Source organism: Macaca fascicularis, chromosome 20, assembly GCF_037993035.2.
Source record: "Macaca fascicularis isolate 582-1 chromosome 20, T2T-MFA8v1.1".
NCBI lineage: Eukaryota > Metazoa > Chordata > Mammalia > Primates > Cercopithecidae > Macaca > Macaca fascicularis.
Genome location: NC_088394.1, coordinates 10,619,977 through 10,644,287, shown reverse-complemented (window position 1 = coordinate 10,644,287; position 24,311 = coordinate 10,619,977). Strand labels below are relative to the sequence as shown.

At 40.1% G+C, this 24,311-nt stretch overlaps 1 protein-coding gene across 2 annotated transcripts in view; it reads left to right on the top strand.

The window, feature by feature from the left end:
- Nucleotides 1-24,311, top strand: part of GRIN2A (glutamate ionotropic receptor NMDA type subunit 2A) — a 431,623-nt gene that overhangs the window by 283,659 nt on the left and 123,653 nt on the right. For both annotated transcript variants that reach the window (XM_005591232.5, XM_005591230.5), the window contains exon 5: nucleotides 9,578-9,692. In XM_005591232.5, coding sequence (XP_005591289.1) covers nucleotides 9,578-9,692 — 115 coding nt within the window. The remainder of the gene's footprint in view (nucleotides 1-9,577; nucleotides 9,693-24,311) is intronic.

The following is a 24,311-nucleotide window of genomic DNA, read 5'->3' as shown; positions in this document are numbered from 1 at the left end:
TGTCTGGAGTTGGGAGGAGGAGAGCCATATTTACAGGAAAGAGCTTTGTCCTAACTTAACTCAAGTTTTAGACATCGAGGTTGTATTACAAAAGACAGCATGTAGGGTCCTGTACTTAACGAGTCACCGTTGACTCAGGTGTGCTCCCTTAATAGAGTTGGAAGCCCAGGCTGGCACATGGATTACAGCCTTTGTACCATAGAAGCTTCACCCACCAGTAAGCCCAGTCCAGGGGATGCTGTGAGCTCTGAACTGTCAGATGAGCTCCTCCTCTCTCCTTGTGTTAGGGCCTAGATGAGCTCTCGTTGCCTCCCTTGCAGGACTGGAATTAGAAGCCAAAATGATTCTCCAGCATTTAAAAGAAAGTTTTTGACCCAAAATTTTAGGAGGAAGACGACAATTATGTGAAACCATGACAACTACTGCTACCCCTACTATCGTTTAGCAGACACCCATAATGTGCCAAGCACTCTGCTGGCCGTTATCATGTTCTGTATCTCATTAGACATCATTTAATGTGATCCCTATAATTACCCAGTGACATGGCTGTTATGACCTCACTTTTACAGAAAAGGAAACAAATCTGACTCTCAGAACTGAGGATACTTGCCTGAGGTTGAAAGCCACAAAACTGAATTCTAACTCAGGCTCTCCAATTCTTGCAATATTGCCTCTTGGCAGTTGTTGCACCAGAATCGAATATTTAGTGTGCAGGATCCTAGAGACCTATGTCTGCTCATTCATTTGTTCATTTATTTCACAGGTACTTTTAAGATGCGGCTTAAAAGTCAGGACACACCCTCTTCTAGGTGTTTTAGAGTTGTAGTGATCAGAACAAAGACCCCTGCCCTTATCGAGATTTTTATTTTCTGTCCTAAAATCATTAAAATTCAGTATTGCTCAGCTAGTACAACTAGCATTATTTTTTTAATTGGCCACAATAGAATTTGTGTTAAAGAGTAAACAATACTTTTCTCCTTATAAAAATCCCTTTCTTTTTTCTGTTTCTTTATGCTGTGGTTTCTGAGCCTGTTTTAGTGTATCTCTGTGTTGGAGTTATTATTTTTCTCCCTTGACTTTTTTTTTTTTTTTTTTGAGACAAGAGTTTCGCTCTGGTTGCCCAGGCTGGAGTGCAATGGCACAATCTCTGCTCACCACAACCTCCACCTCCTGGGTTCAAGCGATTTTCCTGTCTCAGCTACGTGAGTAGTGGGGATTATAGATGCCCACCACTACGCCCGGCTAATTTTTGGTATTTTTAGTAGAGATGGAGTTTCACCATGTTGGCCAGGCTGGTCTCAAACTCCTGACCTCAGGTGATCCACCTGCCTCGGCCTCCCAAAGTGCTGGGATTATAGGAGTGAGCCACTGCACCTGGTCTTCTCTGCCTTGACATTTAAGTCTTGGCTCTGCTGTCAAGCCTTTTTAATTGTTCATGGGGAACCGGAAACCACCAATGAGTACTGTATATGAAATTGAGCACCAGAGCAAAGAGAAAGGTGCTGCCATCGAAAGACAGCACAAAGATGTTCAGAGGAAGAAGAGAACGAGGAGGTGAATGAGTTGGGAATTGAAAACTGGCAAAAGTAGAGTGAAGTTGTACTAAAGAGGGATGAGGATGCATTTGTGCCCATGAGGGAGTAGTTAATGGAAGATGAGAAAGCACTAAGACAGACATCAAAGTTGAAGGGATTTGCAAACACCAGGAGAATGCTTGTAAGAGAAAGAAAAAAAGCCTCTAAAAATGAACGTGTCTTGAGAATTGAAAAGAGGTTAAAGAAAACGGCAACTGTGTTTTCAAAAACATGTAAATTAAATGACAGACTAAGAAACTGTGACACCTCAAGCAGTTCAAGGAGGCATTTAAGGGACACTGTGATTCAGGAAATGTCTCTGGGAACTTCAGAAATGGCAAAGCAGATGGAAAATTAACCAAAAATTGAGAAACACTAAATGGGTTATGGTGGCATTTGTGAATCAGTAAGAGAATTAAAGTCTAAGGGAAAATAGTGAATAATAAATACATCTAGAGAACATCTCAAATAATTCGATTTTGGAAGTTAAAGGAGACTTTTGACTATAAGGTGAAAGAGATAAAATAGAAATCTGGAGGAATGAGATATTTTAAGTCATAGTTAAAGAAACTTATGCAGCCCATTATGGTTGGCTGTTCACACAAGGACAGAGGGATTCTGGAAATGAGTATACTAAATGGCAAGGGGAAGCATGGTTTTAAAAAGCATTGCATTTGTAGTAGGGTGTTAGAAAATATGACAGGGTGGAAAAAGAGTGAAAACTACATGGAAAATTTGCATCAATGTAACTACTGTTTATTAATAGCTGTATGCCAGTCATTGTGCTAGGCATTTTATGTGAACTATGAAGTTAGGTTAAACCATATGAAACTGTCATGGCTAGTTTATATGGTTTAACTTAATCCATTTTTGCAAAAAAAGGAAATGGAGGCTCAGTAGATTTTAAATATGCCGCCCAAGGTGCCAGGTACTGTCTCACTGTAAAGCCTCTTCTCCTTCCTTGATGTCATGAAACCTTGACAACATAGAAGCAGCAAGTTATTCTTTTATTCATTCTGCACAAGTTCAGCACCAGCTTTGTGCCACACACCCTGTTTAGCACTAGAAATATAATACTAAACAAGGCAGATGAGGTCCCTGCTTCCATGATTACAGTCTACCAGTTAAAAACAAAAGTAAAGGCACAAAGACAGTCTAGAACAGCTGTCCATTAGGAATAAAATGCGAGTCACGTGCAACTTAAATTTTTTGGTAGCCCATTAAAAAAGTGAAGAGAGGCAGATAAAATTAATTTTAATAATATATTTTATTTAACCCAACATGTCTAAATGAACATGAAATCAACCTAAAATTATTTATGAGACCTTTTACTCTTGAAAAATACAGGCTTCAAAATTCTGTTTGTAGTTTTACATGGATGACACATTTCAATTCAGACTAACCACATTTCAAATGCTCAATAGCTACATGTGGTTGGTGGCTATGTAATGTGATAGTAGGCCTAGAGAGAATTGGACAATTCTGGCCCCATTTCTTTTCAATCATAATATAGGAAATATTGCCTGCCTATTTTTCAGCGTTATCTCTGATCACCATGCATCACCATTCATAGAGCACAAAACACAAGGGGAAGAGAAATGTTTATTTCACCTGGACTTCAACGTCATACACTTAACACTGTAAATACCAGAGGAAATGTGTATATATATGTACATATTTTATGTATTTTATATATGTAATATGTAAACATATATATTTATATATATATATATATATATATTTAGTGTTGTGTCATTGACAATAAAAAACAGCTTAGCACTTTACCACCAGTGACTGACAACACAGAAGTGGTCTTGGCAAATCACTAGAGTCTTCCCCTTCTCTATCTGCCAGCATGCTTCTATGTACTTATTGCTCTTGATGGAGATATTGAAGCTGTAATTTGAGGCTTAGAAGCAGTCAGAATTTCTGACATTTTATCTGACCACTAAAGCTTTATGATCAATTTTGTAGAGATAAGCAAAACAATGATAATATTTTACTGTTTAATACAAGTGCTCAGCAGGTGTTAATGGGAACTGATCAATGTGGTGTAAAATGGTATTTCCCTAGGTAAATAACTCTGCTCTGGAGCAAGTTTAAATGGGAAGAAAGCCCATGGAAATATGGATTGTCCTTTCTAGAAATTGGATGGGGGAATTGAAGGTAATAGGTACTTGCTCCCTGCCAACTTCATAATGAAATTACTGTTCAGCAGAAATTTCTGTTAGAGGTTGTTTTTCCCCCCTCCCAAGGGACTGAAGACTTTTAATAGAAAAAGAAAGACAATATTAACATTAAGTATATGGAGTCATTTGCCCAGAATATTGAATCTTAAAGGAATACAGAAAAATCTGAAGCATGAGGATTTCTGCATAGTTATTTTCATATAATCTGAAGAAGACTGTTTGCGTCTCAATAATCACTCTGCTAATTCCATCTGATTTTACTACAAAATGGAAGAAAAGGGAACAAGTGGAGAACATGGAGATGGGAAATTAAAGAAGGAGATTTTAAGTAAATTAAACTGGCAAATCCAAAGAAAGGTGCTCAACTGCGTCTGCTACCTTCTTGATTAAAACAATCACTGTGTTGGCTGGGCGTGGTGGCTCACACCTGTAATTGCAGCACTTTGGGAGGCTAAGGCAGGTGGATCATTTGAGGTCAGGAGTTCGAGACCAGCCTGGCCAACATGGTGCAACCCTGTCTCTACTAAAAATAGGAGAATTAGCCGGAAGTGGTGGCAGGTACCTGTAATCCCAGCTACTTGGGAGGCTGAAGCAGGAGAATTGCTTGAACCTGGGAGGCGGAGGTTGCAGTGAGCTGAGATTGCACCGCTGCATCCAGCCTGGGTGACAGAGTGAGACCCCGTTTCAAAAAGCAAAAACAAACAAACAAAAAACCCCCAAAAAAGTTGCTGTGACATTCAGTTCATGTTATGTAACCTTGTGAATGGCTCTCCCCAGGACCAAGTGTCTATATCGAAACCAAAGCATTTATTCCCTAATCCAGCATTTCCAAACAGATAATAAACTGGATATTTCCAAATTTCTTGATAATTTCCTAAATTTTTCACTTTTCCCACATTTGGGACACTAGGTAGACTCAACCTGAACTACATTCACCCCAAAGTGTTGGATAATTGAAACCTGGCTTAAGATCTCATTGTACTCAATAAGAAACACCTCAGTGAGTTGGTCACCCTAATTATGAACTTAGGGCAGCAGGTACAGAGTGACTGGTAACTTATCTTCTGCTAGCTGAGGTCAAGGCCACTGGTGGTCTTTGTCAGTTGTTTTTGTATTGAAATTCCATTGCAGTTGCCTGCCTATCTGTCCAATCTCTTCATTCCAACTGTTGCTTTCTTTGACCGTTGTCTCTATTCCTTGCTTGGGTTACTACAAAGCCTCATCTGTTTGCCCATCTGCATCTTACAAACTTGCAATTAAAGTCTAAAGGGAAATAGTGAATAATAAATTTGTCTATGATGAAGTCTAAACTCCATAGTACAGTCTATATAGTACTTACTTACCTGACTCCTGCGTCTGTCTCGAGCTTCCTCTCCCAAGTTGCTTTCCCACTTGCCCCCCACTTCCCTGCCATTCTGAACTGACTGCAGCTCATTGAACATGTCATGGTGTTTCAGGATTCTCTGCCTTGGACTTTGCATTTTCTCCATGTGCATGAGCCAGAGCTGCTCAACTTTTCCTTCCTCTTCCTTCTCACCACAACCCAAATCCCTTCCAGTTTGTTTCCTTATTCCAGTCATGGAATCACCATAGAATCAGCCACTCCTTCTCTTATGCTTTCCAACAACTTAGTCAAAATCTCTATTTTTACACTTACTATTCTTTGTTACATTTATTTTGTGTGTCTCTCTCTCTCCAATCTTGAAAAATTAAGTATTTTTGGTCATTTTTGTATCATTTTCCTAGCATAGTTCTGCTACAGGGTGTGATATATAGGAGGTACTCAAACATGCCTAATGGATGGAAGAATAGATGAATATATTAATGAATGTATTGATGGATAGATGGATGAATGGATGGATTAATGAGTGGATGGATGAATGCACTGATAGATGGATGGATAGATGAATGGACAGGTAAATGTATTGATGATGGATGGATAGATGAATGACTGCATTGACAGATGGATGGAAGGATAGATATATAGATGGTTGAATGTATGGATGGGTGGATGTCCCTTTGGTAATGATCTGTCAATATACTCATTTGTCAGACATTAACTGAGCCCCCACAGTATGCCAGACAATGTGACAGAGCTAAAAATAACCATGGGAAACAGAACCAAAATGTCAGCTTAAAAAATAAAAACAGCTTAACTTAGGCTCAATAAGTTACTTTGAAAGCCTGCTAATAATGAGGAATTTGACTCCAGTTCTCCACTAAACACTCAGTCCATGCAAATGTCTTCTTTAGAGTCTCAATAAGGAGTGTGAGGTGGAGCACCCCTAGTTGTGTGTATCTGGACCATGTTCATTTAGTTCATCAAACTCGGGCCAGGAAACATCAAAGGGAAGAAGGAAGAGAGAATAAAAAGTTTCAATTGTTTAGATAATGAATGGTTTTTAAGCCATGAACAAAAATGTTAAAGTCCCCTCAAGTGCAGAGAATCATTTTCACTTCTGCCCCTATTGGCCGCAAATCTGAGTGTATCGCTCCTCTACTTAAAATCTTTCCTGGCTCTCCGTGACCTTCTGAACAAATCCAAACCCTTCAGTGTGTCCATTATGATCTGGCTTCAGGAATCCTCTGCAGACTCATTCCACTGCACATAATATAACCGTCAGCTTTACTAAGCCGTTTCCTACTTCCTCTAGCCTGTGTTACTACCTTTGCTGACTCTTTACTTAAGATGATCCCTCTGCCCAGAATGCGTTCTCCTGCCTCAACCCCTTCACCCATTAAGATTCCCTGGGAAGCCCTCCCCAGATTCCCCAGGTTGAGTTAGGGACCCTTTTGTCTGTGTTCTTTCATCTTCTTACATTTACTCTCCATCAGTGAATAAGTGGCATTATAGGTGCTGTCATTGTTTATGTGTCTATGCCATTGAATTATAAGAATGTGGGTAAGAGAGAAGACAAATACTGTGTTGGTTTTTTTTCTGTATCCGGAAGACTTACTATAAGCCCTGACTTATATACCAGGCATACAGTAAATAGTTGTTAAATCAAGAAAATACCTTTCGGGCAGGCGTGGTGGCTCATGCCTGTAATCCCAGCACTTTGGGAGCCAGAGGCAGGCAGATCACCTGAGGTCAGGAATTCAGAACCAGCCTGGCCAACATGGTGAAACCCTGTCTCTACTAAAAATACAAAAATTAGCTGGGTGTGGTGGTGGGCACCTGTAACCCCAGCTACTCGGGAGGCTGAGGCGGGAGAATCACTTGAACCTGGGAGGTGGAGGTTGCAGTGAGCAGAGATTGTACCAGTGTACTACAGTCTGGACTACAGAGTGAGACTCCATCTCAAAACAAAACAAAACACAGACAACAACAACAAAAAACCTTTCTAGGAAATGATAAGAGATACCCCAAATAAACCAAATAGAATAGTGATTATCCTTTGTTCCTTCTAGAATAGCAGTGTTTTAGTTTTCTGTTTGTTAAAGTATTTGATTGCAGAGAACTTGAAGAATGCAAAGATACATAAAAGAAAATGAAAAATACCTGTAACCCTTTTAGACATAGATAAGCTCAGTTTTTATTCTCTTTTCTGCTTCTTTAACATTAAGTAGTAAGCGTTTTCTCTGTATTATCAATTTGTCTTCAAAAACATGATTTTCAATGACCCAGATAGTCTACTGAATAAATACACAATATTTGCTCTTTTCCTTTTCCCTAATTTCTTCACTTTGTCCTTGGAAACCAAATTCTCCCCCATACAACACCACCGTCAGTCTCTTCTGCACCATGCTGGTCCGGGGATGTACGTGTGACCCAATAGGCCATTGTCTCTTTTTGAAATTTCTTGTAGCCTAGTTCTCTTCTTCTTCTTCTCCTCCTTCTTCTCCTTCTCCTTCTTCTCCTTCTCCTTCTCCTTCTCCTTCCTTCTTCTTCTTTCTTCTTCTCCTGCTTCCTCCTCCTTCCTCTTTCTTCTTCTTCTTTTTTTCTTTCTTTCTTTTTTTTTTTTTTTTTTTAACTTTTTAGCATCTCTGGATGTTAATGGAATATGAAGCAAGAGACACAGTATCTTTCTGGGAAAGTCTTTGAATGCTTCAATCCACCATATTATATTTATCTTGTGTCTGCTAAGTGGCCACCACCATGTTGTCTCAGATGTCTTTAATGACATCACCTTTTTCTCAAACTGCAAGGAGAGTGGAACCCTTGGGAAACCTCTCATCTGAAATCTGGGAGATGAAGTCTGCCTTGGCTCCCTGAGTTCAGCCTGAGTACAGGCCAAGGGGGCTTTGAGGAGTGATGAGGGTATAAATGTTGTAAGGCAGACAGACATTACCTGCAATGAAAACACCTAGACTAAAAGTTAAGTTTATACATGTTACATAGGTAGATTCTAGGAGTCATCCTTGATGCCTCTTTCTCCCCTCCCCTCATCTAATCTTTCACTAAATACCTCCTAAATATCTCTCCACTCAGTCTTGTTTGCTGTTGCTTTTTCTCTTCCTTCTTCTCTTCTTTGGCCACAACCAGAGTCAAAGCCACCATTATCTTTGACCTGGATTATAAGAATAGCATAAGTAGTCCCCCTGTACCTGCTCTGGTTCCCCTCCAATCTGTTCACTACACAGTCTTCAACTAACATGATCTGTTACCTCTTTGATGTCACCCTTGCTTCTATGTCTTCCCATAGTTTTTTGTTTGTTTGTTTGTTTGTTTGTTTGTTTTTCTGAAACGGAGTTTCACACTTGTTGCCCAGGCTGGAGTGCAATGGCAGGATCTCAGCTCACCGCGACCTCTGCCTCCCGGGTTCAAGCGATTCTCCTGCCTCGGCCTCCTGAGTAACTGGGAATACAGGTGTACACCACTATGCCCAGCTAATTTTTTTGTATTTTTAGTAGAGATGGGATTTCTCCATGTTAGTCAGGCTGGTCTCGAACTCCTGACCTCAGGTGATTCTCCTACCTCAACCTCCCAAAGTGCTGGGATTACAGATGGGAGCCACCGTGCCTGCACCTTCCCATGGTTTTAAGACAGACATTTAACATAGTCTCTAAAATCCTGCACTTTCTGTTCCTATTCATCTTCTCAGCCTCGCCTGATCTCACATTTTCTTGTCTTTCTCTGCTTCAGCCTCACTGGTCTGCATTCAGTTCCTTGTATGCACACCACGGAGTCTTTGTACGTGTTGTCTCTTTTGCTGGTTTGTGTCTTTTCTTGCCTATGAATGCCAACTCATCCTTCAGATCAAGCTGCACTTCCTCAGCCTTGCCTCACCCCTATTTCACTTTCTTATAGCGTACTCTCCTCTCCCTTGTAGCATTTGTCATAAATCTGTGATCAATCAATTAATGTCTATCCTCCCCCTTAGACTCTAAACTTCATGAGGGTAGGAATCATGTTCATTTTCTTATTTATCCTGAATCAACTAGCTGAGTCCTGGCATGTAGCAAATGCTTAATATATATTAGTTGAATAAATAATGAATAATGGAATGTCATTTTTTCAACACTGAATGCCATGTGGTTTATGAGCAAGCAGCTTCCTTCAGGGAAGCTTGTTAGAGTATAATAGAATGTGCTTTCAGATCTTCCTGTAAGAAGATCATTTGAATATAGGTCTATGGATCTGGCAGCACAAAAAACTTACATTCCACGTGTTAATTACAGTCAATTACTAAAGCATGGTCAACTAGCAATGGTTGCACGGGTATTAATACTTCTACAGAGAGGCTTCTTGTGATGAATATAGCTTTGTAAGTTTATAATTTTTCAGTATTCCATTAATGGTGGCATCTACTTAATTGTTTGATTGCTCTAATTATTTCCTAAAATTTTGTCTTTCTGTCTTCCCCTTTGTAGATTTATGGTCAATGTTACATGGGATGGCAAAGACTTATCCTTCACTGAGGAAGGCTACCAGGTGCATCCCAGGCTGGTGGTGATTGTGCTGAACAAAGACCGGGAATGGGAAAAGGTGAGCATCCTTCTGTGTGCTGAATGCAGGGGAGGGAAGAAAGCATGGGCAATAAAGGGGCTCGCAGTGCTTCTTTCTCCCACGCATTTCCTGTTGAGCTGCTCTAGATCCCATCTCACAGCCGAGAGCACGTCTTTCTTGCAACAAGGCCGACTAAATGTTTAAGGTGCAATTGGAATGCTTTCCCTGGGTGAACTGTGGTAATTGTGTGATGTTCTCTATGTCTGTTCTCAAATCCCAGTAGGATAGATCTGAACTTAGGATAATTTAAAGACAGTGAAGTTTGGGTTGCAGCATTACACTAGTAAGTATTGACTATATAGCAATGATCACACAAGTTTGCCTAAACTTCCTAATTGTGTGCCATAGTCATTGCCATATGAATGAACCCTCTGTATTTTCATGTACTTAGTCTTTCGCTTTAAATAAACTCATTTTAAAAACTTAAATGTATCGCTTCTGTAAATCATGAGTTAGAGAGGGAGGTTATTTTTCTTATAAAGCATATTTTCAACTACATGTATATTAGCTATTGAAAAATACAAAAAAATCAGTGTGCCAAGAAAAAGGTCATCATCTTACGTACCATACATGTCGTGACCTGGGTCAGAGAGGAGAGACATTACAGGAAATTTACAGATGCTCTCACACATGCAATGACAATATCTGGTCCAGCTGCCCTCCCTCCTCCTCCATAATTAAATGCTTAAGTTAGTCGCTACAATTTCTTTTTTTTTTTTTTTTTTTGAGACGGAGTCTTGCTCTGTTGCCCAGGCTGGAGTGCAGTGGCGCGATCTCGGCTCACTGCAAGCTCCGCTTCTCGGGTTCACGCCATTCTCCTGCCTCAGCCTCCTGAGTAGCTGGGAGTACAGGCGCCCGCCACCGCGCCCGGCTAATTTTTTTGTATTTTTAGTAGCGACGGGGTTTCACCGTGGTCTCGATCTCCTGACCTTGTGATCCGCCCGCCTCGGCCTCCCAAAGTGCTGGGATTACAGGCGTGAGCCACCGCGCCCGGCAGTCGCTACAATTTCATATAAAGACTAGAATAAAAGAGATCAGAAAGCCTATGTTGTTATGTTGTTATCTTAGTTTTTGTTTTTTTGTTTTTGACAATCATTGCATGGCCTCTGAACTACTTTAGCATCTTGAAATTTATCGTCACTTAGTACATCAAATGGAGGCCTGAGTGACCCTAGAGGGAAGGAAGATATAGGATGTGCTGTGGGAGACATAATGTAATTGACTGAAATCAGGGGGAAATACTATGCAAACAAAAGCATTGACTTTGGGGAGACAATGACAGATTCCTAGAAAAGAACAGTGAGGAGGAAGCTTAGGAAAGTTTTGCATGCTACACCCAACAGCTGTAAAATGCACAGCCTTTCAAGTGCACATGGGAAATCCACCAAAGTAGGCTACATTCTGGAGCATAAAACAAAAGTCTCAATGTGTTTAGAAGAACTGAAATGATGGAGGCTGCATTCTTTGATCATAACAGCATTAAAATAAAAACTAGCAACAAAAATATATCTAGAAAATCCCCAAATGTTTGGAAATGGCAACACACTTCTAAACCACCTATAGGTCAAAGAAGAAATCAGAAAGACATTAGAAAATACTTTGGCCGGAATGATAATGAAAACACAAAATATCAAAATTTGAAGAATAAGATTGAAGGCATACTAAGAAATTCGTAGCTTTAACTGCTTATAATATAAACGGAAAGTGTGAATTCAGTGTCAGTGATTTAAGCTTATAAATTTAGAAGTTAGAAAAGAGCAAAGTAAACAAATGAAGTAGGAGAAAAAAATAATAAATACAGGAGTAAAAATCAACAAGGTGGAACACAAGCCATAGACAAAAATCAACAAAGCCAAAAGCTAGTTCTTTGAAATGACTAATAAAATTCATAATCCCTAGCAGTAATGATCACACAAAAGAGAGAAAACACAAATAAGCCAATATTAAAAATGCAAGACGGACTATCACTTACATACACTACAGATCCTACAGGCATTAAAAAGATGAAAATAATATTATGAAAAATTTATGACAACAAATTTGACAATATAGATAAAATGGGCAGATTCTGAAGAAACAAAATTTTCTACAACTGACATGAAGGAATTGACAATCTAAGTAGCTCAATATAGATAAAATGGGCAAATTCTGAAGAAACACAGTTTTCTACAACTGAGATGTAGGAATTGACAATCTGAATAGCTCATATTTGCTGAAAAACTGAAAATATACCTAAAAACTTTCCTATTTTAAAAAGACAAAAGAGAAACTCCTGGCCCAGATGGCTTTGCTTTGTACTATAACAAACATTTAAAAGAAATAACAGCACTCTATACAAAGTTTTTCAATATGTTACTAATCATAATCTAATAATATTTTTTAAAAAGGATAATACATCATGGATAAGTGGGAGCTATCTTAGGAATGCAAGATTCGTTTAACATTGAAAAATTAAATTAATTTTCCATATTAACAAGAGCAAAGGGGGAAATATGGTCATTTCAATAGATGCAGAAAAAACATTTGACAAAATTCAATATCCAGTTATGATAAAGATGGTAAATTCCTCAATCTGATAAAGGGTATCTATGAAAAACCTATAATATATAATATATATCTATTTATATATATTATGCATATAATATGTATTATATGCACATATGCATATCATGAGATTATTTGACAATTTTTAAGTTTTTCTATTCTAAGTTATGGTGCTGTGCATAAAATATATATATTAAATAAGCTTATATCTTATTTAATGATGAAATAATGAAAATAGATCCACATAGGGGCATTCAAATGATTTTTGATGAATGATTATGACAACAGGGAAAAGGAAAGTCTTTTTAATAAATGGTATTGGATTAACGGGCAATCTACATGGAATAAAAAAAAAAACCTTGACCCATTGCTCACGTTAAGCACAAATAATTACTTGAAGTAGATTGCAGGCTTAAATGTAAAAGATAAAACTATAAACTTTCTAGAAGAAAATATAGGAGAATATTTTTGTGATCTATGAGCCTCAGATTTCTTAAACCAAATATGAAAAACTATTCAGTAGTAGATAAACTGTACTTCATCAAAATTAAAAAGTTTTGCTCATCTAAAGACATTGTTAGAAAATAAAAAAGAGAGCTGGGCATGGTGGCTCACGCTTGTAATTCCAGTAGTTTGGGAGGCCAAGGCAGGTGGACCATCTGAGGTCAGGAGTTTGAGACCAGCCTGACCGATATGGTGAAACCCTGTCTCTACTAAAAATACAAAAATTAGCTGGGCATGGTGGCATGCACCAGTGGTCCCAGCTAGTTGGGAGGCTGAGGAACAAGAATCACTTGAATCCAGGAGATGGAGGTTCCAGTGAGCCAAGATTGAGCTACTGCACTCCAGCCTGGGCAATAGAACGAGACTCCACCTCAGCCCCCCGAGTAGCTGGGATTACAGGTGTGTGCCACCACTCCGGCTAATTTTTTATACTTTTGGTAGAGATAGAGTTTCACATGTTGACCAGGCTGGTCTCAGACTCTTGACAAGTGATCCACCCACCTTGGCCTCCCAAACTGCTGAGATCACAGGTGTGAGCCACGTTCCTGGCCAGAAACTGTGTGTTTTTTTAAAATAAATTTAGACATACACAAATCTTACCCAGCAATTTTACTCCTACTTATTTATTCCAAAGAAAGATAAAAACATATATCCAAAAAGTAATACTTGTACAAGAATGTTTATTGCAACTTTATTCATTATAGCAAAACATCAGAAATAATTCAAATGTCCATCAACAAGGAAATGGATGAACAAATTATGGTATATTAATAAAATAGAATGGCCTGGTAATATGTGCAACAACATGGATGAAAGAAAAACATTATATGGAACCAAAGAAAGACATGAAAGATTATATCGTGTGGTTCCATTTACATAAAGTTCAAGGAGAGGCAAACCTTCCCTACAGGGTTAGATACCAGAATAGTGGTTGCTTCTGTGGTTGAGTGCAGTTGACAGGACAGGGCACAGGGAATTTTCTGGAGTGATGGCAGTTATTTCCTATCTTGAACATTTGTCAAAAGGCGTTAAATTATGACACAAGATCCATTCATTTTGTTGTATGTCATTGTGCTTAATTAAAAAAAAAAAAAAAACTAAATCTGTTCTGGGTATGGTGACTCACACCTGTAATCCTAGCATTTTGGGAAGCCAAGGCAGTCAGATTGCCTGAGCTCAGGAGTTCAAGACCAACCTAGGCAACATGATGAAACCAGGTATCTACTAAAATATAAAAAATAAGCCGGGCATGGTGATGGTGCCTATAATCCCAGCTACTCGGGAGGCTGAGGCAGGAGAATCACTTGAACCTGGGAGGTGGAGGTTGCAGTAAGCTGAGATTGCACCACTGCACTTCACCCTGGGTGACAGAGCAAGACTTTGTCTCAAAACAAAACAAAACCTTAAATCCTTCAAATTGGGATACCCAGCACAATTAGCTAACAGTTTTCACAGCATTCATATTTAACCCCCTGACATGAATACCAATTATAATAACAATATGCATTGCTTATTGATCACCTCTTCTATTGATCCTTCAGTTGATCCACCAAAGCCCTGACTTCATGGTTTGTCTATTCATTTTTTCATTCAACAAAGAGTTATTAAGTGCCTACTTTGTACCAGGCACTATTCTTGATGTTTGGAGTCCATCATAAACAAGAGAAAAAATATTTTCTGTACTCAAGAAACTTCGATTCTAGTGTGTATATGGAGGAGATGAAGTAGGCTGGGATTCTGTGGACTTCTGTCATGCTTAAGGAAAGTGTTAGCATCTAGTTCACTGTCCTTGGTTTTAACCTCCTTTCTTCCCTCTTATATACCCTGTAGCCCACTATGCACATGATTTGCAACTCCATAAACGTATATAGGGTTCCTTCATGCATTTGGGACTTTGAATATGCTTTTGTTGTTGTTGCCTATAGTGTTTTATTGTATCACTACTTTCTTTTATCCATTATTTCAAATCCTGATTTTCTTTTCTCTTACACATGTAAAGCCAAAATGCAATTCATGTTTTTTTCTAATCAGCCATAGGAGGTAGAGAATTGGAGCCTTTCTGCCTTATGTTGTTGGGTTTTAGGGTTTTCAACCTTTTGATGTTACACAATCTGCGATTCACTTTTGGAGCCACCACATCATTCCCTTTGGTTGGTTTTAACCAGTCCTGGGGCAGGCTTGGCTCACACCTGTGAATTTTCTGTGCTACCTTAGAATCTGACTCATCTTCCAGGGAGCCGGTACACAAGGAGGCCACTGCAGTGCAGGTGACAGCTGCCCTTGATACACTCCATTTCCAAATACAGAAAATGCCTTTTAATATTTTGTGGGCCCTTCTTCAAATTCCTGTTGAAACATAGCAATTTCCCATAAAAGGCAGCTTGGGGAATTGCTGCTGAGTTGAGCTTAGAATGCACAAATGCTGCCTGTAGTTGTTCTATTCTCTTGGCACTCAGGGGATCTAGTGCTTCAGAAATAACTCTGTGTGCTTCTGTCGCGAAGAAAGAGAAAGCCAGTGGAGCAGGTAAATACCAGTCATGTTATCCTTAAAGCTGCCCCCCAGCACTACACGCTGGTACAGCAGGTCAACAGAGGGGAAGGACTGCCGAGGAGGGAGCTGTTATTCTGGGACTCGGAGGCAATTTCTTTTCATCTCTGAGGTCACTCAGTGGCGTCACTGGAAGCAGCAGCGTGTAATGAGGGTGTCTGGGAAAACACAAGCCCTTAGAGGGGTGCTTGCTTTTTGCTGGGCCTTTGTATGTGGCTGGTGTGGATTATACAGACGCCGAGCACCAGGCCTGCCTGTGTGCTGCAGACACAGAACTCAGGATGGAGCAGGCTTTCTCCTACAAATCGGGACTTTCATACCTTTTCTCTCTCCCTTTTTCTTCAGTGATTTTGGTCTGCCTTGGAGTTTGATGAGTCCAAGGCTTCCCAGAGATGCTCAAAAACAAAACCCTAGATGCCTCAGCCTCAGCCTCAGCCTCAGAAGACCCTACAACCTCAAATTCCTGGGCGTAAGGGGTCTTCCTGCCAATTAGCAGTCTAGGCCAGTACAACCAACGCCCTGTGTATGTCAGCTTTGTGGCCAGCAGATCATTAGGTACCAGGGATGCTACAAGGATGCATAGGAAACCATCTCTCTTCTCAAGTAGCTCATAATAGAGAATTAAGCCAACCCTGGGACAACTGGATATAAGTGCTACTGGCCGTAGGACAATCCCCAGCACATAGGAGAGAGAAGGGTGAACTTGGCCCAGTCAAGAAATTCTCTAGCCAGGTGTAGTGGTTCACACCTGTAATCCCAGCACTTTGGGAGACTGAGGCAGGTAGCTCATGAGGTCAGGAGATGGAGACCATCCTGGCTAACATGATGAAACCCCATCTCTACTGAAAATACACGCACACACAAAAATTAGCTGGGTGTGGTGGCGGGCACCTGTAGTCCCAACTACTTGGGAGGCTGAGGCAGGAGAATGGCGTGAACACAGGAGGCGGAGCTTACAGTGAGCCAAGATCGCACCACTGCACTCCAACCTGGCTGACAGAGCAAGACTCCATCTCAAAAAAAAAAAAAAAAAATTCTCTAAGTGAGAATTTCTCACTTAGAGAAATTCTTTTTAAAGCTAGAGGCATTGGAGTTGGGCCTTGAATAATAAATTGGATTTCTCTAGGCTGAACTACTTATTCTACCTGAAAAAAAATGATTTGAGGATAATTCTATTTACCATTTTAGGGTTACAGTAGCTTTATTTTATTTTATTTTTTATTTATTTATTTAGAGGCAGAATCTCATACTGTCACCCAGGCTGGAGTACAATGGCACGATCTCGGCTCACTGCAACCTCTGCTTCCTGGGTTCAAAAAATTCTCCTGTCTCAGCGTCCTGAGTAGCTAGAGTTACAGACATGTGTAACCACTCCTGGCTAACTTTTGTGTTTTTAGTAGAGACGAGGTTTCACCATGTTGGCCAGTTTGGTCTTGAACCCCTGACCTCAGGTGATCCACTTTGGCTTCCCAAAGTGCTGGGATTACAGGCATGAGGCACTGCGCCCAGCCTTACAATAGCTTTAAAATGAAAATATATGTGTGTTTATGCATACGCCTATATACACATATAGGCTAGCTTTTAAAAATTTGTTTAAGTTAACAAATAAAAATTGTATATAATTTTACTGCACATGATGTTTTGATATATTTGTACACTGTGGAAAAGCTAGATTGAACTAATTAGTGTATCCCAGACTAACTTTAAAAGAGATATATATTGAGAAAGAGATATATAAACATTTTTGAAGTTTTGACTTCAAATATAAATAGGACAAAACACATAAATATTAAAGTAAAACAAGCATTTTATTCCCCAGAGAAGATCTAATTAAAGATGATACCGATGTTCAAGAAGACATAAGGGAGACCCTTCCTTGTGTCTTCCTGAAGGAAATGTCCTGTTCTCGCTCTGATGGGTCTGTTTTTCTTTTTGTTTTCATCACTCTGTTTACATTTGGTTTCAGGTGCATTTTGCACAGAAACATGACCAGATCTCTCCCTCCAGCCCAGATCTGTCTCATGACCTCCAGACTTGCCTACAGCACCCCATGTGGCTGACCCACAGACACCCAATATCATCTTGTCCAAAGCCAAACTCATCATCTTCCTCCCACGAATATGCTTATTCGCCCGTGCCCCAACTCAGAAAGCTGTCTTCTTATTCCCCAAGCCCTAGTATTCAGCTGTCACCTGCTCCTGATGTTCCTGCCCCTTCAAACATTTTTCCTCTTTGTCAAGGACACCCTTTCCATTGATTCTATATCTGGATAGCTCAAAGTGGGTCTGCCCTTTTCCACTTCATTTCTGTAGACCTGTATACTAACTCGTAAGAGTGTTAACAGCTTGCTTTGGCATTGTTTGCCTATTCATCTTCGCTTAGACTAGAAGCCCCAACAGGGGAAGGTCTGTTCCTTTCGTCTGCGTTTTTTCAGCTTCACCACAAGGGTTTGGGCCTAGTGCACAAATGGACCCCTCTATGATCTGTTGGTATTGACGAGTTCAGCCACCATTTATTAAGAGCTACTCTGTATCAATAACTATGCTGAGAATTTTACATTCATGATCTCATTTAGTCATCTCAGTAGGTATTCATTTAATGGCTCTTCTAAAGTAGGTATTCTTCTCCCTGCTTCAGAGATGGAAATTCTGGTTCAGAGAAGCTAGTGACCAGCTTCAGATCCCCCAGCTGGTGTGTGATGGTAGAAGGATGTAAGTGGAGGTATGCCTGACCCCAAAGGCTGTGTTCGCCACCACTACATCATGTGGAACAACTGGCAGTGGGGAGGAGGTATTCTAGAGGAGAAATTTAGGGAGTTCCTCCTACCCTTAGAAAGGTGTCTGCTTCCTTTTCTCTCACTGGAGGCAGTAGATTCGGCCTGAACCCAGCTAATGAGAACTCAGGGTATAGGCATTTATTGCATCTCCCAGACCTTGTAATTTTTAATTTTTTTTAGAGACATGGTCTCACTCTGTTACCAGGCTGGAGTGCAGGCACAATCACACCTCACTACAACCTCAAATTCCTGGGCTTAAGGGGTCTTCCTGCCTCACCCTCCCAAGTAGCTGGGGACACAAGTGCACACCACCTTGCCTGGCTAATTTTTATTTTTTTTGCAGACACAGGGTCTCGCTATGCTGCCCAGGTTGGTCTCAATCTCCTAACCTCAAACAATCCTCCCATCTTGACTTCCCAGAGTGCTGGGATTACAGGCATGAGGCACTGCACCCGGCCCCTTCTATTTTTTGGTCTACAGTAGTTTCATCTTCCAATCTGTCTCATTAAGGGAGGGGATGCACCCTGTATGTTGTGTCTTGTGTGAAATAAAGTAGATTCCAGTTATAGGATTCCTAGTACAGATATGATCAAGGAGATCTTACAAAAGCTATGATTACTCTCTTGAGTCTGTGGTTCTGACTGTGGCATATCAATGTGCTATCAGGTCTAGTGAGGCATGGTGATACATGGAGTGCAATTATTACATGATGTGATTTGTAATTATAGAATGCCATAGCTCCCTCCTATCTAAATTATTGTGTTTTAACTTTCCCATCACTACTACTACATTTAGCCTAGAAGGGCCCAGTGAGTGTCAAGATCTCAATAAAACATGCAGGTTATTAGTGTGAGTTTGCCCCTGTGTTTGTGTGTGTGTATGAGGTATCAGCAGTCTTCAAAAAAGTTCATCCAGCCAAAGGATGGAAGTATTTTTGCAAACATGGTTCTTGACTTCTGCGCACACATTCCAGTGAAGATTATGTAAAAGAAATCATGAGGAAAAATTGTAGTTGTGAGGACATCCTGTAAATGACAATTGATAGAATGATTATGTGGATTGCTAAAATTGCAGTGCATTGTGACACATTCTACCAGCAGGCAGAAACATTACGACTCACTTTGCTTAGAAAGACAATAGCAACCCATTGGTAAAGCCATGAATTCTGACCACGGCTAGCACTGAGAGCTCATGGTGTGTTTTCAGTTTCTCCTTTACTATTATATCTCTGTCAATAGCAGAGGCTCAATAAGTATTTATAGAATGAATGGAAAGGCCCTTTTCCCTGTTAACTTCCCCAAATGAGGAGCATCTTTCAGTGTGGTCATGTTATACCTGTGGTTCCTTGGGCTACCTAGATTAGAATCACCTTGGGAAAAATGTAAAGGCCTTAGCCCTGCCTCAAATCTATGGATTCAGCATTTCGATTCTGAATCTGCATGTTTTTTTTAAGCCTCCCTAGTGATTCTCATGCCCATTAAAGATGTAAAGCTACTGCTTTAGGGCATGGACTTACTCTGTGTAACCCTGAAATGCTTTTATCTAGGTCATCCTGTTATCAAGATTCTTGCTTCTTAGCTTTTGTGCCTCTTTCTTCCTTTGGAATACATGGCTCAGTAGCAGTGCTTAGGCAAAACTATAGAGGGAAAAGAAAGAAGGAATTTGGAGTCTTGTTGCATCTTGAATAATTTGTGGTAAATGAGAGAATAACAAGGCAAAATAAAACGCTGTTTATAGATGTAGGTCAGTACATGTTATCTAGATTTCTCTCAATAAATATTAAGTTATTAAATGATTTTTTGTTAACATTTTGTCCCATCAACAGAGATAATAGAACTTAGGTTGCTATATAATCCATATTTATTCACACACTTATTTGATCAAAGAAAATTTCTGAGTACCCACTATGTGCAAGTCATATCTGAGGGTTGCAAAGCAGATAAAACATCTGGTTTTAGAGTCTAACAGAGCCCTAAGAGATGCTCATAACTGCAGGAGAACATGTGAAGTGCCATAAAGATGTTTTGGAAACTCCAGGGTATTTAGAGAAGAGAGATGTTATAGGGAGGCAGAAGAATCAAGGGCGTTTGTATGGAGGACTTCTCGTTTGAACAAGGTCTCAGAGAATAAGCAAGATTTGGATTTCTGAATATGTGTGAGAAGGCCATTCCATGTCTTCTCACACATACGTGGGAAGATTGAAAGTCAGGTTCAGAGGCAAGAGTGCCCAAGGCCCATCTGGAGAAGAGTTCAATGTGATTGAAACATAGCTGTGTGGTATGCAGAATTCTAAGAATGGTCTCCAATGACACTCGGCCTTTTCTAAGCCTCTCCTCTGGGAGTATGTGATATGATGAGCTGTCACTCCTGTGGTTTTATTAGGCCACATGGCAGAAAGGACTTCTCAGTTGACTTCGAGTTACTCAAAAGGGAGATTATTGGGGTGGGCCTCACCCAATCACATGAGCCCTTTAAAAATAGAATGTTTTGTGCAGCTATTAGGTTGGTGCAAAAGTAATCATGGGTTTTGCCATTTAAAAAAAAAAATAGTGAAAACTGCAGTTACACTTGCATAAGCCTAATAGTTGCAGAAAGAAATTTGGAGTGTGAGAAGGCTTAGTCTGATTTCTACAATTGAGGATGGAGGGGGCTCCATGATAAGAAATGCAAGAGCCTCTGGGCACTGAGATCAGTCGCTAGCTGACCTCAGACATATAACCCCAAGGAGCTGAGCTTGCCCAACAATCTGAGCGAGCTTGGAAGTGGATTCTTCCCAGATCCTCCAGATATGAGCCCAGCCTGGGTAAGGCCATGTTTTTGGCCTTGTGACACCCAGAGGCAAAACCTAGCTGAGCCCGCTAGGACTTCTGACCTGCAGAACTGTGAGATCATAAATAGGTGTTGTTTCAAATGGCTAACTTTGAGGCAATTTGCTACACAGCAATAGAAGACTAGTACAAATCTTTTGAAGGAAACTTTATGGGGGTAAAGGACTATGCTAGAATTTGAATGATAGGTTATGGCACTTAATTCAGTAATCTTCAGGGCACTTTTGAAGAGCATGAGATGAGAGTACAACATAAAAAAATAATAATCACTCACATTTGTTTAACATTTATTAGGTGCTAAGCATACATCTAATCCTCATATCAGGACTGTAATACAGATACAACTATTACCCTCTTTTGTAAATGGAGGGAATGAAGCTCAGAGAAATTCAGTAACTCGCTCAGAGTCACAGAGCTAGTAACTTTCAAAGCCAGGATTTGGAATCCAATCATCTGCACTCTTAAACATGAACTACACTGCTTCTTTAAAAGGAAAATGGTGATTGTCAAGAATCTGGGAAATTTTCTAAGGGCATATTTAAGTGGCTTGGGCTACAGGGAATAGAGATGTGGGGAGGAATAGTGGCCACGGAATCTGAGAGAAATTTCAGAAACAGAACTGAAAGTCATGGCATTGGCTGCACTGATTCTCCAGGAGATGCATGACAGAGGGGAATTAGATAGATTAAAAGAAATTTTTTTTAGGTGTAAGTCTCTAATTAGGTATATTCAGATTAGGTATTTCTAGAAGAGCTTTGCTATGCCTGTAAATAACATTGTTCATCTCCCACCCTTCGCTGTCATCCTCCTTCCTTTCCTCTCTTCTTTTCTTTTCTTCTCCCAAATCCATATTTAAAGGCAAGTTCCTTTTTATAAAATGGATTTGGTAATATCAACCTTAGCAGAGTCTGTGTGGAATTTAATTTGTTTCCTTATATAATGATCATTAAGTTTCTTAAATAATGTGAGCCATAGAGAGGGAAAATTGAGCCATTACAAAACATTTAAAATTATCCGTGCATCAGGATTTAGCAAAGGTGAATATAAATAAAATAATCATCTGACTTCCCTAGAGTCACGCATAGTGACTATTTTAAATACTCACACAGTACAATATGTTAGGTCACAGTGAGGAAAATATAGTAGATCTCTAGCAAATTAACACATTCAACTGAAATAAGTGATGCCATCTCCTAAAGCATGTGTGCGTGTGTGTGTGTGTGTGTGCATGTGTGTGTGTGTGTCTGACTTGCACTGGTTCTTTTGTTGTTGTTGTTGTTGTTGTTGCAGTTGTAACCCAACTCCAAAAAGAACAGCAGTTGAACAGGCGCTCTCCTGCGGAGCAACATTCTGCTGAAAGTTTTTCAGATTTGAGAAGTTAAAACCAAAAAAATGCAGTTCCTAGAAAAGACATCTCTACGGGAATATACGTTGACAGGGATACTAATGATAAAGATGATTGATGATGATGGCGATGATGATTGATGATGGTGATGATGGTGATGTTCTTGATGGATGGGATGATCATGAGGGCAGCAGCTACCATTAGTTGAGCTCCCACTATGTGTCAGACACCATGCAGAGTGTTTTCAATGCATAATCTTGTCTCATAATCAGTCTCCCAACATTCTCTGTATTTTCTCATATCTAAAAGGGAGGCAATAATAGTACTTACCTCCTAGGTTTTTAGGATAATTAAACACCGTAATATATCAGGTGCTTAGAACACTGACACATAGATGCCAGTTCCAAGTATAATTATTTCTATCCTCATGTTATAGGAGATAAATTGGAAGCAACATGGGTTGAATGACTTGTCCAAGGTCATACAGTGGTAAAGGCAGGACTTCAGCTCAAGCAGTATTTCAATAGAGCCAGAGTCAAACATTTGGTCATATGGAATATCCATCTCCACCCCAGTCACAACCCCAAATTGTTAAGGATCTCTCTGAGGGTGATGGGAGCATGATTAAGCTGACAGGTGGTATAAATGTAAGACAAAACCTGCACCCTTGCTAGTTTTCCATTGCCATCAATTATGAAAATGAGTGAATAGATTATTTAAATGATCTCAGATGAGTAAATTATTCAAAGAGCCTCTCAGAAGTATTTCTAGAAACTCCTGAGTAGACCGACAAAAACCATTTTGATTTTCTGACAGGGTTATCTGCTCATCTGTGTTGTAGAGGAACACAAAGCCCTGAGGAAGCAAGGAAAGTGGGAGAGAGAGAGTGGGGAGGAGTGCGGGGGAGAGGGAGGCAGGGAGAGGGTAGGAAGGGATAGCAGGACACGGAGGGGGAATGGGGGAGAGGGAAAGAGGAGGAAAGAGTAAGGGGGAGAGTGAGAGAGGGAGGGGGAGAAAAGAGGGGAGAGGGAGAGGAAGGGAGGGAGAGGCAGAGAGGTGGGAAAGGGAGGGGAATAAATAGAGAGGGGTTGGAGAGGGGGAAGAGAGAGTGGGAGAAGGGGAGAGACCGAGAGAGAGAGAGAGAGAAAGAGAGAGAGAGAGAGAGAGAGGAAGATGGAGTTGGGGAGAGGAAGGGGGAGAGAGAAGGGGGAAGAGGAGATGAGGGAGAGTGACAGAACAAAGAAACAGTGAACTTTAAGACAAATTTTCTTTTCTAACTATATTCCCTGGAATGCTGATTCCTTTCAGAACCTTGAGTGCCACCAGGATCTCTGGGTGGGTGGGGGGCTTACGAGGTAAGACCCAGCTTCAACTGGAGATGGCAAAGCTTCATCTGATTGATATGTTGAGGTTCAAAGTGAGCTTCCATTTGGGGAAAAATAAAATATTTCTAAAACAAGTTTGAAAGCAAGTAGAGGAAGGGGATCCACTTTAGTAATTGTCTGAATATGATGTAAATAAATAGTAAGCATTTGTTGAGCACCTATTCTATACCAAACCTTACAGTATGCCCTTTTGTACTTATTGTTTCACTTTAGCCACATAATTACCCTATGAAGTGAGTCTCTGATTTCATATTTGAGTCATGCAAACTTACAGATATTCTATGATTTTTAAAAAGTTAATAACTGAGAAAAGATTCAAATTTAGGTCTTGTGAATCTCCAGGTTTGGTGCTTATTCCAGTACTTTGCACAGTTCCTAGGATGAATGATGGAAATTTTCATATAGGATCTGGAGATTTGTAGGGATAGTATCTGCCTTGGAGGTTGAGTGGAAGTTGGGGGCATGAAGATACCTAGGCTCTTGTGTGGACTTAACTCTTATTCTTTAGGACAAAGTAACTATAAACTATGACTGTCTCTGATGGGATTGAACCATTTTCCCATCCATTTATCCACCCATCCACCCAGCTAGTCATCCAAAAATTAATCATCTAATAAACCATCCATCAATTCATCAACCCATCAGACCAACTGTAATTCATCCAGCCA